At 38.9% G+C, this 13,720-nt stretch overlaps 1 protein-coding gene across 1 annotated transcript; it reads right to left on the minus strand.

Moving 5' to 3' along the window:
* Positions 1 to 6,585: 6,585 nt before the first annotated feature.
* On the minus strand, positions 6,586 to 10,219 carry LOC139465373 (carbohydrate sulfotransferase 1-like). The gene is made up of 3 exons (XM_071247081.1): positions 10,178 to 10,219; positions 9,704 to 9,881; positions 6,586 to 8,971 (listed from the first exon to the last, which is right to left on the minus strand). Exons 1-3 carry the CDS (start codon positions 10,194 to 10,196, stop codon positions 8,164 to 8,166), a joined length of 1,005 nt encoding a protein of 334 aa, XP_071103182.1. The 5' UTR covers positions 10,197 to 10,219; the 3' UTR covers positions 6,586 to 8,163.
* Positions 10,220 to 13,720: the final 3,501 nt, after the last annotated feature.

Below are 13,720 nucleotides of genomic sequence, written 5' to 3' on the forward strand. Positions count from 1 at the left end.
AACGCAAGGAACGGGTATTGGTGTCATCTTGTCTCAACCCCTCAATCTAGTGCGTATGGTTGTACGCCGCTTCAGAAACATTTCAGAAATATCACGTCAGGGGACTAACTCGGGCCTTCCGCGTGACGAGCGACCCCACACCAACAAGACATACAAATGATGCAGAACAGCTGTTGTATTTTTTAGGAACAATGTGTCCTCAATTGTTCTGTATGGTTAAGGAGTGGTGGATCTGCCTTAAAGACTGTGATAAGATACTTTACGTTAAGTAAACGTTGCACAATCCCTTGATAAAGATGCGACGGAAATGACACTAATGCATAGTATCGTGGAGCCTTTCAGGGTTAGCCAGACATAACTCATGAACGTGGCACTTGTGTTTCACAGTTTGTATGTCAGTACTAATCACACTGTTCTTGAGTTAATTACATATGCATTGTATGTTTGTTCGTATGTTTGTTTGTTTGTTGCACTCAGGTTTATGGCGGCCTCTTGTAAATAAGCGAATCTGAACCAGACAAACCAGTGATTGCTGCTGTGGAACGATCCACACAGTAGGATATCGATGACACGCAGTAAACATATTTTTATATACTTCAGTGTGAAAAACTGAATTTTCCGTAGTTGAGAAATGTGATATTTTCGAGGCAGAGCACTGTTATTGTTATTTGTACAGCGTGTATTCTTTGGCTTCCAACAAAGGTCTCGTAGATTTCGCAAACATGACACTACTTCGCAAATAGAAGGGCTGGTGAACCGTCCCTGCGTGTTAGGTGGGGAAAATTTACGTTTGAAGGTTTTACATTTGTAATTAAATAATTTCCGGAAAACAACTACAGAAAAGGTATATAAAAGGTAGGTTATTCCGTGTGTTTAATGAAATATCATGCTTCTCTCTTCTCGCGAGGGAGGATAAGGAGATATTTTCACTCAAGGCTTCGCTACTCGTCAAAAAACGTTAAAAGATGGTACTTGTTGTTACCCTGTCTGGCGCTCGGCATTAAGAGACTAAAACAGGGACTGGTCGGCTTGGAGTCAGTATACTGTGTCTGAGTGGGGTATTCATGTTGAACTGCGGCATGGTATCTCAGTGAGCTAGCACTATAAATCGGCATTAGTCCGGACTAATACAAGCAGCCACACACACGCCAACACACACACACACACACACACACACGCACGCACGCACGCACGCACGCACGCACGCACGCGCGCGCGCACATAGCTATATAAGTGCAATAATCTTGGACGCGACGTTAAACCCAATTTCACCTCACCTCACCTCACCATACCAGTGCCATAAAACCCTACCAATTATTTGAAGATACTGCCTCTGTGTCATCTCTTTCTTTGTCATTCCCTGCTCGGACATAACTTGGATGCCTGGCCAATACTGTATCAGGGAATTAAATAAAAAATAAGAGTAGTTAATTCAAACTTTAGTCATCTAGTATTTGAGATATGGATTATTTCGTCCTTGACATATAAAAACATCTGATATCTGATCTAACTGTTGACAAGCAACCGACAATACACCAGGGCGATAATATGACAACCACATTAATGTAGAGATTGGAGTTAGTTTAATACTTATTTTAGCCTTGAAATCGTGCTCTGATGTTATGTATCCGCCGTGCAAACACTGATAACAGGCCGAGAGGTAACATATATAATTCACACAACGGCTTCATTGATCGGATGCATGCAATCGCTGTTACACTCACTATTAAGTGTGCGATAGCGTTTTCTTCATTAACAGAGTGGAGTGCTTTATATTGATTGACTACAAGGTGTTGATTGGAAGATTGCTGTATTGTGTTCCTCTGTTTTTCTATTGTCTGGGCACTGTTATGGCGTAAAACAACCTTATATTAGGACAAATTACTACTTCTTGTGTTGCCGTGGTATCTTTTGACACTGATGTGTCTGGTTCCCTCGGCAACAACATGCATAGCAGGACTGTAATAAAGCCTGGGATGTTCTGAAGCCCTGACACTGTTGAAATAATTCCAAAGGTTTTGCATTTGATTAGATTCGTACAAGTGAATAGTAGTCCTGAAAACCAAAGTTCTGTTAAAATATCTTGCTGTCATTACTGCAGCGGTATATCTGGAGCGCACAGAGTTGCCTCCCTTGTCAATATCATTAAAATCAGATCTTAGTTCTCGCTACCACTAAACAAAGATCTGAGGACATCACATTAGGAGTCACGTCAGAACGACCTTTCATCCGACCAATCAGAGCATCGTTTACCAGATTATGAAAGTGACAGTCGGAATGTGATGCAACCTCGAAAACTTTAACTCTGAACGATAGTTACAGGTTTAACGACTGAATCTATACAATCTAGACCATCTATTAGCCATTCCAGAATGTTGTTTTGTTCAGGTTTCAAATTTGTAATCGAGAATTTGTCAAAATACGTTTCGAAGCGTTGTCGACAGTTTGAAATTAGTGCCGTAAAGCACGAGAAAGCTTCCTTCTGATTGGTCATTCCATTGGTCGGTCAAAGTTCGCGCAAGGTCGGTCTGACGTGACCCGTAATGGGATGTCCTCAGATCTTTGTTTAGCGGTAGCGAGAACTGAGGTCTGATTTTAATGAGATTGCCTCCCTTGTATGATTGTTGAGGAAACAGAGTCAAGTTTCTCCTTACTCTAAGTAATCTAACCAGCAGTTAACCAACGTAACATGGTGTCAGAGCGGGATCAAAATCAACCCAAAGAATTTCTCAATCGAAGAAATTAAGCTTGCAGTCAACAAGTAATCTCTAAAGCAAGTATTCAATCGAAATACTGTTAAATTCGAAACAGCCTGGGCCGCTACGTGTGATTCAGTTTTCGTGCATTGACTTTCATGAAGTTTTAATCTCATTTCGAAGATACATGTGTGAATTATGTGACTTTGTGTGCAAATTGTTTTCAATATTTGCCATTACCGACCGATTTTGATGCTTTCACGATTGTCATAGGTGAATTTCAAGTAGAACTCTGTTCGATGTTCGGGGCGGTCGGGTAGCCTAGTGGTTAAAGCGTTCGCTCGTCACACCGAAAACCCGGGTTCGATTCCCGACATGGGTACAATGTGTGAAGCCAATTTCTGGTGTCCCCCCCCCCGTGATATTGCTGGAATATTGCTAAAAGCGGCGTAAAACCATACTCACTCAGAGTTCGATTTTCAAATCTAGACTTGCTGAGGCTCCTGTAGCAATATTTTAATACAAGAACATCCTATCTGTGTCAGTTGATGGTCTACTTGAAGACTTCTCTGATATCTTTACATGGTAAGGCAAGCTAGATGGATCAATGAAGCTCGAAATAGATCCATTTGTCATCAAATACATACTAATCATATACATGTAGGAATACAGGGTTGCCTAAGAAGAGGTCGTGAAGCTGTATTCTGGTCCAACATGAGCAAGGATGTCACGGAATACATCAGCAAGTGTGACATCTGTGCAGTGTATAGTGACAATCAACAGAAACAACCTTTGATCAACCATGATCAACCATGGGAAAAAGTTGGCACGGACTTGTTTGGTTTCGAGGGAAAAGTTTACCTCATCACAACAGATTATTATTCTGATTTCTTTGAAGTTGATTGACTGTTCGACAAAACTGCTTCAACAGTCATCAAGTTATTCAAATAACACTTCTCACGACATGGCATTCCAACTGAAGTTTTTTCAGACAATGGACCTCCATTTGGTTCCAAAGCCTTTGCTCAGTTCTCAAAGAAGTATAACTTCCAGCACAGGACTAGTTCTCCCCATTATTCTCAGTCGAATGGAAAAGCGGAAATGACTCATGATCAAGTCAAAGAAAGCAGGTACAGATCAACATCTTGCTCTTCTTGATTGGAGGAACACTCCTTCTGACCAAATAGGAAGTTCACCTGTTCAGCGTTTGTTCAGTAGAAGAACACGTACTTTGATCAGTATGTCGTCCAAGCAGGCTGTGCCTAAAACTGCGAAGTCAGTATCCAAGAAACTTAGTCAGAGAAAGACTTAGCAAAGAAGATACTATGATCAACATGTGAAGCCACTACCAAATCTACAAACTGGTGTCCTCAAGCCTTTTGGAGGAAGAAAGGAATGGGCCACTGCTATGGTCAGAAACAAAGTTGGTATCAGATCATACCAAGCTGAAACAGTAGAAGGTACACAGCACAGGCGAAATCGTAAACACCTTCGCGGTCCAAAATCACTTGACTTTCAACCATATGTTCATCATGATCAAATTGAACATCGTCCAACAGAACCAAAACATTCATCAGTTCCTGTACAACAGTAAAGACCTCAACAAGATCAAGATCTGAACTGTCAAGACTTCAACAGACATCCTCAACAGAGTGCCAAGTCCAGACAAAGACTAGAAGTGGCAGAGTCGTAAAGCCCCCTGCATATCTCAAAAACTTTGTGCCAAAATAGCAGTGTAGTGTTAGGACAGAGATCCATGTGTTCAATTCAGTTATAATTCATAGTTTTTAGTGTTGAACATTGTTATTTGAGTTAGGGTTCAGTGACTCAGCATAATGCTTCATTGGAAAATGCATCAGTGATATTGTGTTGACATTTTCAAACTGGGATACGAACATTCTTTTATTTCAGGTATCAATATTTCAAAGATCAAAAGACTCTAAATTTTGATAATTTTGAATGATTTATTGATGATGTTTATTTCATGTTCAAATGATGTGTGTTGACCCTATATATCCCAACATTGATGATGATCAACGTAACAGTTTTATCCTAAAGAGGGGAGATGTAGCGGTATATCTATAGCGCACAGAGTTGCCTCCCTTGTATGATTGTTGAGGAAACAGCATCCAGTCGAGAAATGTGTTTCTCTTTACTTTAAATAATCTAACCAGCAGTTAACAAGCGTAACAATTACCAGTATCAATTATTGGAGGATACTGGCTGTATACACATTCGATAGGTTACATAAACTCCAACGAGTAGAATGATTTTGTAAGTATTATTCCGTTTTGTTTTTCACTATAAATTTGGTATCATCCAAAACAAAACTTTCAAAACTCTGGACTGAGGTTGTACTTCCCCCAGCGCCTATAAATAGTCTTTATAAAAAAAGTTACAGAAACCATTTAAAGGTATATGAATGAAAATACACTATTCAATTACTGGCACGATTGTTATGTAAACATATCTGAAATATGACATACGTCCATTTAGCTATTGGTTACAATTTTATTCATCGGAGCAGGTCATGCAAACAAAAAGAAAAAAAACGCCATTTCAATAACCATAATAAAACTCCAAAAGAAGAGTACGATTCCGCCAACATCATGAGCATGTGTTCATGCATTATTATGAAATAGTTTCAGAATTGAAGTAGTTTCATGACACGACGGGGGTACGGGTGGCGCACGGATTCGCTGTGCAGAGTTGCATCCCCTGGGCACGCCAGAAACCTATGCTTGTGGGTTCGAATCCCGGTTCCCCCCATTATGTTTCTAAGTTGGTGAACACCATACCCGTGCTCGTGGGTTTCACCGAAGTGCTAAACGTCTGAGTGCTGCATCACTTCGGGCTTTCCTCCCACATTAAGCTGACACGCCGTGATATAACTGGAATACTGTTAAAAGCAGCGCCCAACTCACTCACCCACTCACTCATGACACGTCGATGGAAACCGTATGCTTAAAGTATCATCACATAATTACAGTTTAATGACGGCTTTGTACAACAATTGGTTGTTTTCTTGTTTCATTTTTAGCCACCATCAAACATAGGTGTCTACTTTATTTTGCCCGGCAGTTAATATAAAGGTGATAAAAGGTGTTCGTGAATAGGTTAGCGTATCCTGCCCCACATGTAGCGCCCGTCACACATACATGCAAAGGCAAGTCACTTTTCACCTGACAAAGACACGAGAATATATGGTACAAGTCCAAATAAGAAATTCCATCCATCATCTTTATCACTCATGTGTCTATTTTGGACATGTTTTCGAAAGCTTTACTAAAGTCTTGAATGAGCAAGAGTCGGATACCGCTGTTTGACATTTGAGAAAGAGCATACTCGATTGTACCTGTTGTGAAATGTAGACACCAGAGACTGGAGCTGCTGGAATATTGCTCGACATTAAGGGAAAGTTGACAATTGGCAAGCTGAAGTCATCCCTCTTGTCAAACAGTCCTGTGGGTAGTATTTTGTAACTTTTGTTATCTTTATGGATAAATCTAAATATGAAGTGATAAGGCGGTTTCACTGGTCTCATTTATTTCTAGTTTAGGTGAGTAAATTAGTGAAAGGTACATGGCTATTTCACAGTGTTGAAGGATATCAGATCATAGATATACCTGAACCTTAAGTTCAACTTCTTGGCCAAATTCTCTTGTTTTGACTTTCTTAAGTAGTGGAGTAAACAGATCAGATACAAAGGGAGTACAATTGGTTCCCATGGGGATACCTACTTCTTGCCTAAATGACTTATTCCTAAATTTCACATAGACAGGAGGAAGTCCAACATTTTACATATTGTTTATTCAGTGAACAACAAATTACATTTGCTTTCATTTTTGACAAATTGTCCTGAACCTCTGAAGATTACTTATCTATGGTCTTCACGTTCAGTAACAAATGCCCAATGGATCAAGGAAAGACATTTTGTCTAAAATGTATCGTGTGGGATAGTGGTGTACAATGCTGAAAAATCAAATGTTTACACAGAATAGAATTTGGTTCTTTACTGAGTTTGCATAAATTCAAGCAAAGCCTTTGCGTTATTGAGTCTCTCCAGCCAACGTACTGCCAACGTCAATGTATTGAGTATGTTGTCCGGCATCCCCAACTCAGCCATGGCCACAAGAACGAACGAAGGCCAAATGATACCACCATTCATCTGGGAGATTTGTGGCCTCTCCTTCAGGAAATATTATGAACAAAAACAACTGGGTCCATAGAGAAGTGGGTTAAATCAATGATTGATATTATCACTGGTAAAATGCACAGGCTGAAAAAGAGGAATCCTAATAGAAATAAACCCATTCTGTTCCAGCCAGCTGTCATCTACAGTCTGGCTGCCCTTCAGGAAATGTTTGTAGTTGTTCCCACCGACAGTGCCTCAAATAACATAACTAGTGTATTTAAGCATTAATTAGATTAATTGTTTGATCAAAGATCTGTATTGAGCTGTATATGTGACATATAAATCACACATGAGGCCAGTATGTTAACTCAGTAAGAAATCTGGCAAAACTACACATCAGTACTATCAAGATATGTCCATTTATACCGTATTCCAAGCGCCATACAAATCCGTACAGAGAGATACAGTTAGGTCCAGCAAATGTACCACCATATAGCTAAAGGATTAACCATGATTCATTTATACAATCAATACTATCAGTCCATGATGTAGTCGACAGACAGGGCATGGTGATGCATCCACACCACGGAGGTATGAGCGGGTGACGTCATTTGACAAACTCATGGCTTCGGCCAATAAGGTCAATGGGCAATACTTTGCCACTACGTCAGTTGAGAGAAGCCACGCCCCCATACCCCATACTCTCCTGACTATTATCTGTCCCCTTAATTCAAACTACAATTACATTGTAGAGTTCTGAACGTTGTTCTAATCTAATGAAGTCAAAGGAGTTGATATTGAAAATAATGGCTGGGATGGTGAGGTTACGGTTGTGGTTGTGGTATACATACATGTATGTTTGGGTGGGACTGAGCAGTAGAGGTTTAAAACTGCTGTGGGCATCGTGGAAACATGTTGGAGTTTGGACGGCGGGATGGGGAATAGGGTATGGGGTTGTGGTTGTGGTGAATATATGGATGGTGTTGCGGAGTACGTGGAGGGTTTCATAAACCTCTGTGGTTGTCCTTGATACGTGTCAGAGTTAGGATGGAGGAGCGGGGAGGGGTAACCTTAGGTGTGCGGGCAGTTATTACTTATACATGTACATGTGTATTAATTACAGATAGTAGCATTTATATAATTATGGTGTCAGATAGATTGTGTCATTAGAAGACGAGTTGAATGTAAATTATTTAACTTGAAAGTCCAACTTTAATGTGTGACTCTAGATATGGGCATCGGCGTCTGTGTGGGCGTGGCCGAGGTAGGTAGGTAGCATTCCATACTTTGCACAGGCGACCAGTATGTAGAAGTTGAGTATTTTACACCATCCTAATGTTCTAATGATTTCTCCTCTGGTACTGCTGTGTACATGGGAACACTGAGATTATGAAGGTTCTGTTCGTTATTAACGGGTAGATAACCCATCACCTTGTATAAAGGCTCACAGATATTGTCAATAGCAGACACCTGATTGTACGACAGACTTGTTCGCCATTTTGAAATGATTTTCGTGGATTTCTTTCGCGTACACAAACGAATATTAACACAGGCCTTGTCACTTGCATTGGTTATATTTTGGACATAATCGCGGATGCTGGGAGTTAAATCTAGACCGATGAATCTATATATCTGCTCTGTCATCACGAAAGGCCTCTCGGCTAAATCCTCATAACGAAGAGTCAAAATACGTCCAGGGTAAAGGGATTTCATCTTTGAAGAAACATCAAAATCCCGTTTTGCTCTCTGACAGAGTTTTTCTGCATGTATGTCCAAGCTATCCCAAGAAAACTCCCCCACGCTTTTCTGCGACCGCAGCGTCGCCCTCGGGTCTCGGATCAAGTGAACGATTTTAATGTTTCTATATTTGTCCATGAGGTACGTCATGTCTGTCATATTGAATCTGATGGTTTTAACACATGATACACGAGATCTCACACAAGGCTGCTCTAATACAGGGAGACAATCCAGGGTTCCAAGGATTCCTGCATTATGTGTCTTGCAGCTGTGGTAGGCACGAGTGTCAATACTATTGGACATGTGAGCTTGACCCAGGGTAAAGACGTCAACGTCGCGCATGTTACAGGTGAGGAAGTTTTCAAGTGTTTTCTGTGATCTTGAAATCCTTCTTGATGGTTGGCTAGAAACAGAAAAGAAAGTGTTGATTAATACATTGAAATATTCACATGATAAACCTGGAAAAAAGCTCCAGCATGTAGTAGTAATAGTAGTGATTCGTCTAACTTCAAGAAACCATTCCAGTCCGTGACGCTAGATGATACGTTACCACGTTTGTACTGTCCGCGTGAACATATCTGAAAACTTTCATAAATATTTATTTCTGTCTTCATAATCATATAGATTTTGTGGATAAATAATTACCCTTTTCCAGCTTGTCCTTTGTCAAGAAAGTACATAGTAACAGGTGACTTTTGGTGAATATGGTGAAACGTATAGACTAATGGTTTGATATTAAGCCGTCGAACCCACTTTCAGCAGATTGAGTAATGGCAGTGTTGAAGTGTCGGGATCATTTGGGCAGTGGTACCTTCTGGTTATTTTAAGGGATCTTTGTTTATATAGCTAAACAATGTCAAACTATATCATAATTATACATAATAATTCAAACCTTTTCGCATTATTGTTTGTATTATATATGACCACTGAGTTATAACTGATTTACAGATAACTGATTTACAGATGAGGCATAAATTTTAACTTACTCACGAACTGCGTTCACGTTGTCCCAATACAAATTTGTGATATGTTTTAACAATTTTGATAAACTGTTTATATCATTAACATTATATACATACATTTATTTATCGGTGTTGCATGCTTCCTATCGGTAACACGCTGCCTTGATACATACCTGTGATTGAAGAACATAAGATTCACTTTTCCCCTGAGGAACCTCTCTACCGAGTGAAGCGGTTCAAACACATAGAAGACATCCGGGTTCCTCTGGACGATGTCACCGGTGAACGTGGATCCACTGCGCATGTACGTCAGTATGACTACCATGGTCTCCTTTGCTGTTGCTGTAATGTCTGTAGTTCAAACGGAGACAACTTGAGGTGTAAATACGATTTATTTGTCGGATATATTTTCTGAAAGTAGTTGGTTTTGGAAAAAAACCACTCCTTTTCTTTTCCCATGATATCTTTATCGAATTGAACAAAACCGTAAGAGGGCAGGTCCGGGAACACTGGTGGGACAGCCTCCTCAGGCTATAGACCTATTGCAATGAAGTAAGTCGTAATGCACTGACTTAAAAAAAGTTACTTTCAACAATTATTCTTAATTAGTATATCATACAAGTTCAACATGTCACTTAAAATCTTACTTTCTGCTGTAGCTTGCATCGTGACTTCCCCCGTGGATAGTGTTTCAATGTCAGATGTCGAAAGATGCCCTGAAATTTTAAATAAAAAGTGTGTTTAATTGACATGAAATATCATATAAGGACACAAGCTTTGTCAAAACATTGAAAACACAAAGACAGTGTTATTAACTCTGTCAACGGAGTCCCTCTTTATAACAAAATAATATACTATTTGAATCAATTATAGATATAGTGACAATCCTTTTCACAGGAATATATAAATCAGAATAAATTCAAATAGCATCTGGAAAAATATTACAACGTCGTATCTCACCATGGTGTAGATTTTGCACAAAAAGGGTTACAGTCATGACCACAGCCAACAGCACCAATAGTTTCATCAGTCGCCTGTGCCGGATCATTGTGAGACAGTGTTGGAGTCCTCTGCAATAGAACGCAGATATTAATCTTCGCAGTATCTATACGGGCAGTGTTGGAGTCATCTGCCGTAGAGCGCAGACATAAATCCTCGCAGTATTTATACGGGCAGTGTTTGAGTTCTCTGCAATAGAATGCAGATATCAATCTTCACAGAATCAATCAATCTTCATTCATGGTACTTATGAGGCCAAAGGCCTATAGCACATTGTCTGGGGCGTGTTACAAAGTCATACATTGTCTTAGTTTCATAGCATGATAAACAAACATTGATAAATTTCTAATAGTTTCTGTACCATCACAAGTCATTAATTTACAAAATTTGTTACCGTTTGGGTTGCGGTAGAAATAGTTATTTAGATATTTTGCTCTTAAATCTTTATACACTGGACATACACATAAAAAGTTATATTCATCTTCAATACAATCAATTTTACAAATCCTGCAAAAGCTATGTTCTCTTGCAATACCTTCATATCTGCCTGTTTCAATAAATAGATCATGTGAGCCACAACGAAATCGAGAAAGAGCTTTTCTAAACTTATGTAAATTTACACTTAATAGATAAGGTTCTCGTATTATAATAGTCTTAAATGTAGTGTAGTGAATTGCTTTTCTAGAACTGGACAAAGAACCATGCCATTTTTGGATGTACATATCTTTTAAGGTCTGTGTCAAACGGGAGAAGAAATACTGTGGGATATCTACATGTTGCTGTAACTAAATATAACCATATCCACATTCGTATAACATGTTATTTACTTTTGATGCCCAATATTGTTTCCCATGACTGTCGTAGAGAAGCATCATATTATAACATTTTCTAGGGTATCTTGAAGATGGTATATTTAATAGCTTGACCCAGTATTTAATAACCTTTATATAACTATTGATATACATGGGAAACCGTCCGCACCGTGCGTTTTCGGTGCTAGATTTTACACCCAGGAACTTTTTACATGCGTATAAATGTAGTTTCTCAATAACATCCAAATGTTCTAGGCCCCAAATATCTGATTCATACAATAGAATCGGGCTTATTTTTTTTATCAAATATTTTAAATAAAAACCATATGTAATATTGTCCAGAACTCTAAGACTTTTTAATATGCCTACAAAAAATTTCTTGGCTTGCAAGGAAATGTTATGTGCATTCCTTGACCAAGTTAATCTACATGTAAAAACACGCCTAAGTATTTATAAAATGGAACAACTTCTACTGGCTTCCCTTTGTAGTGCCATTTATCTTTTCTGGATATGTTCCCACCATTTTTAAAAACTACAACTTTGGTTTTATCCATATTTACAGTAAGTTTTGACCCGTCACAATAACTCTCTAATACATGTATTTGCTTTTGCAAGCCAGGTATTGTGCTCGAGAACATGACTAAATCATCAGCGAAAAGAAGCAGAAATAATTTAATAGTTTCGGGGTGTAGTTGTATTCCATCAGTACAATTATTTTGGATTTGATATGCTAATTCATTTATGAAAAAGGAAAATAAGAAGTGACTTAATATACACCCTTGTCGGACACACATGCTACTTACAAAATTATTCGATATAGCGCCATTGTTCCGGACACACACCTTCACATTCTTATATAGTGAGCACAAAAACTTTCCAATTCTGCTACTTAGCTTATGTCTTTGAAAGGGGAACCACAAGTTAACCCTTTTCACAGAGTCAACAGCTTTTGCAAAATCTACGAATACAGCATATAGCTTCCCTCGTTTCACTGATAGAGATATCTGTATTATAGAATATAGGATAAAAGCATTGTCAGTGGTGGAGTATACCTATTTAAAACCTGCTTGTGACTCACTTATTTTATCATAAGAATCCGCCCAGAAAACAAGTCTCTTATTAATAATCGAAGTAAGTATTTTACTGAATGTACTTAGGAAAGTTATGCCTTTATAATTATTAACATCGCTGGTTGCGCCCTGTTTGTGAAGAGGAACAATGATGCCAACTGTCCAATTCTCTGGAAAATATTATCTCTCTAAAAGGATATTAAAAATAAGTTCCAAATATGGTATTAAATATCTGAGGAAATTTAAAAAAAGTCACATTATCATTTCTAGCTGCCTTATTATCTTTAAGGTTGGATATGCTGTCGATAATTTCCTCTTTAGATATTGGACATTCAAGAATATCAGCTGTTACACTGTCAACTCTATCTTCGTTTAATTCCATGTCAAATAGATTGTTATCGTTATGGTCGTGGTAGAGCGGAAGGTCCAGGGTTCGATCCCCGACCGCGTCATACCAAAAGACGTTAAAAAGATGGTACTTGTTGTTACCCTGTCTGGCGCTCGGCATTAAGAGGCTAAAACAAGGACTGGTCGGCTCGGAGTCAGTATACTGTGTCTGAGTGGGGTATTCATGTTAAACTGCGGCATGGTATCTCAGTGTGCTAGCACTATAAATCGGCATCAGTCCGGACTAGTACAAGCAGCCACACAAACACACACATGTACATGCACGTCGCTATATAAGTGCAATAATCTTGGACGCGACGTTAAACCCCATTTCACCTCACCTCACCTTATCGTCATGGCTAAATGGAACTGAAAACAATATCTGAAAATGCTCAAACCAGACTTGAATGTTAATGTCATTTTTGCAATATCTATTTGGTTTAATGGCTTTTGGCGATGACCAAAATGTTTTAGAATTATCTATGCTTGATTCCAACAGTTTCTGTTTTTGTTCGAAATATTCTGTCTTCGAAATATTTTTTTTCTTGCAAACACAGTTGTACTGATTTGTTACTGTCTGTTGGTGATCATCTGTCCTTATTCTTTTTAAAGTTATTTAAACGTCTACATCGTTCCTTTTTGAGTAGCTGGCATTCGCTATCAAACCATTGTTGATCATATTTACAGCCCTTATTCATTTTCTTCATATCAGATGCAGCAATAATAACAGCTTCAGTAATATACCCAATACTTTCTTCAACGTTAACAAATGCTACATCTACAGCCTTCTCCAGTAGATCATGCGCAGTCCCAGACATTTGGTTTATTCTAAACTGTTCAGCCTTCTCTTCAACCCACACAAATTTGAAGGAAGCATTGTTATGTGTATTGCGTGGCATATGGTCAGTTACTAGAAGCGTAC

Source organism: Haliotis cracherodii, unplaced genomic scaffold (genome assembly GCF_022045235.1).
Source record: "Haliotis cracherodii isolate W230 unplaced genomic scaffold, xgHalCrac1.p SCAF_18, whole genome shotgun sequence".
In the NCBI taxonomy this organism is placed as follows: domain Eukaryota; kingdom Metazoa; phylum Mollusca; class Gastropoda; order Lepetellida; family Haliotidae; genus Haliotis; species Haliotis cracherodii.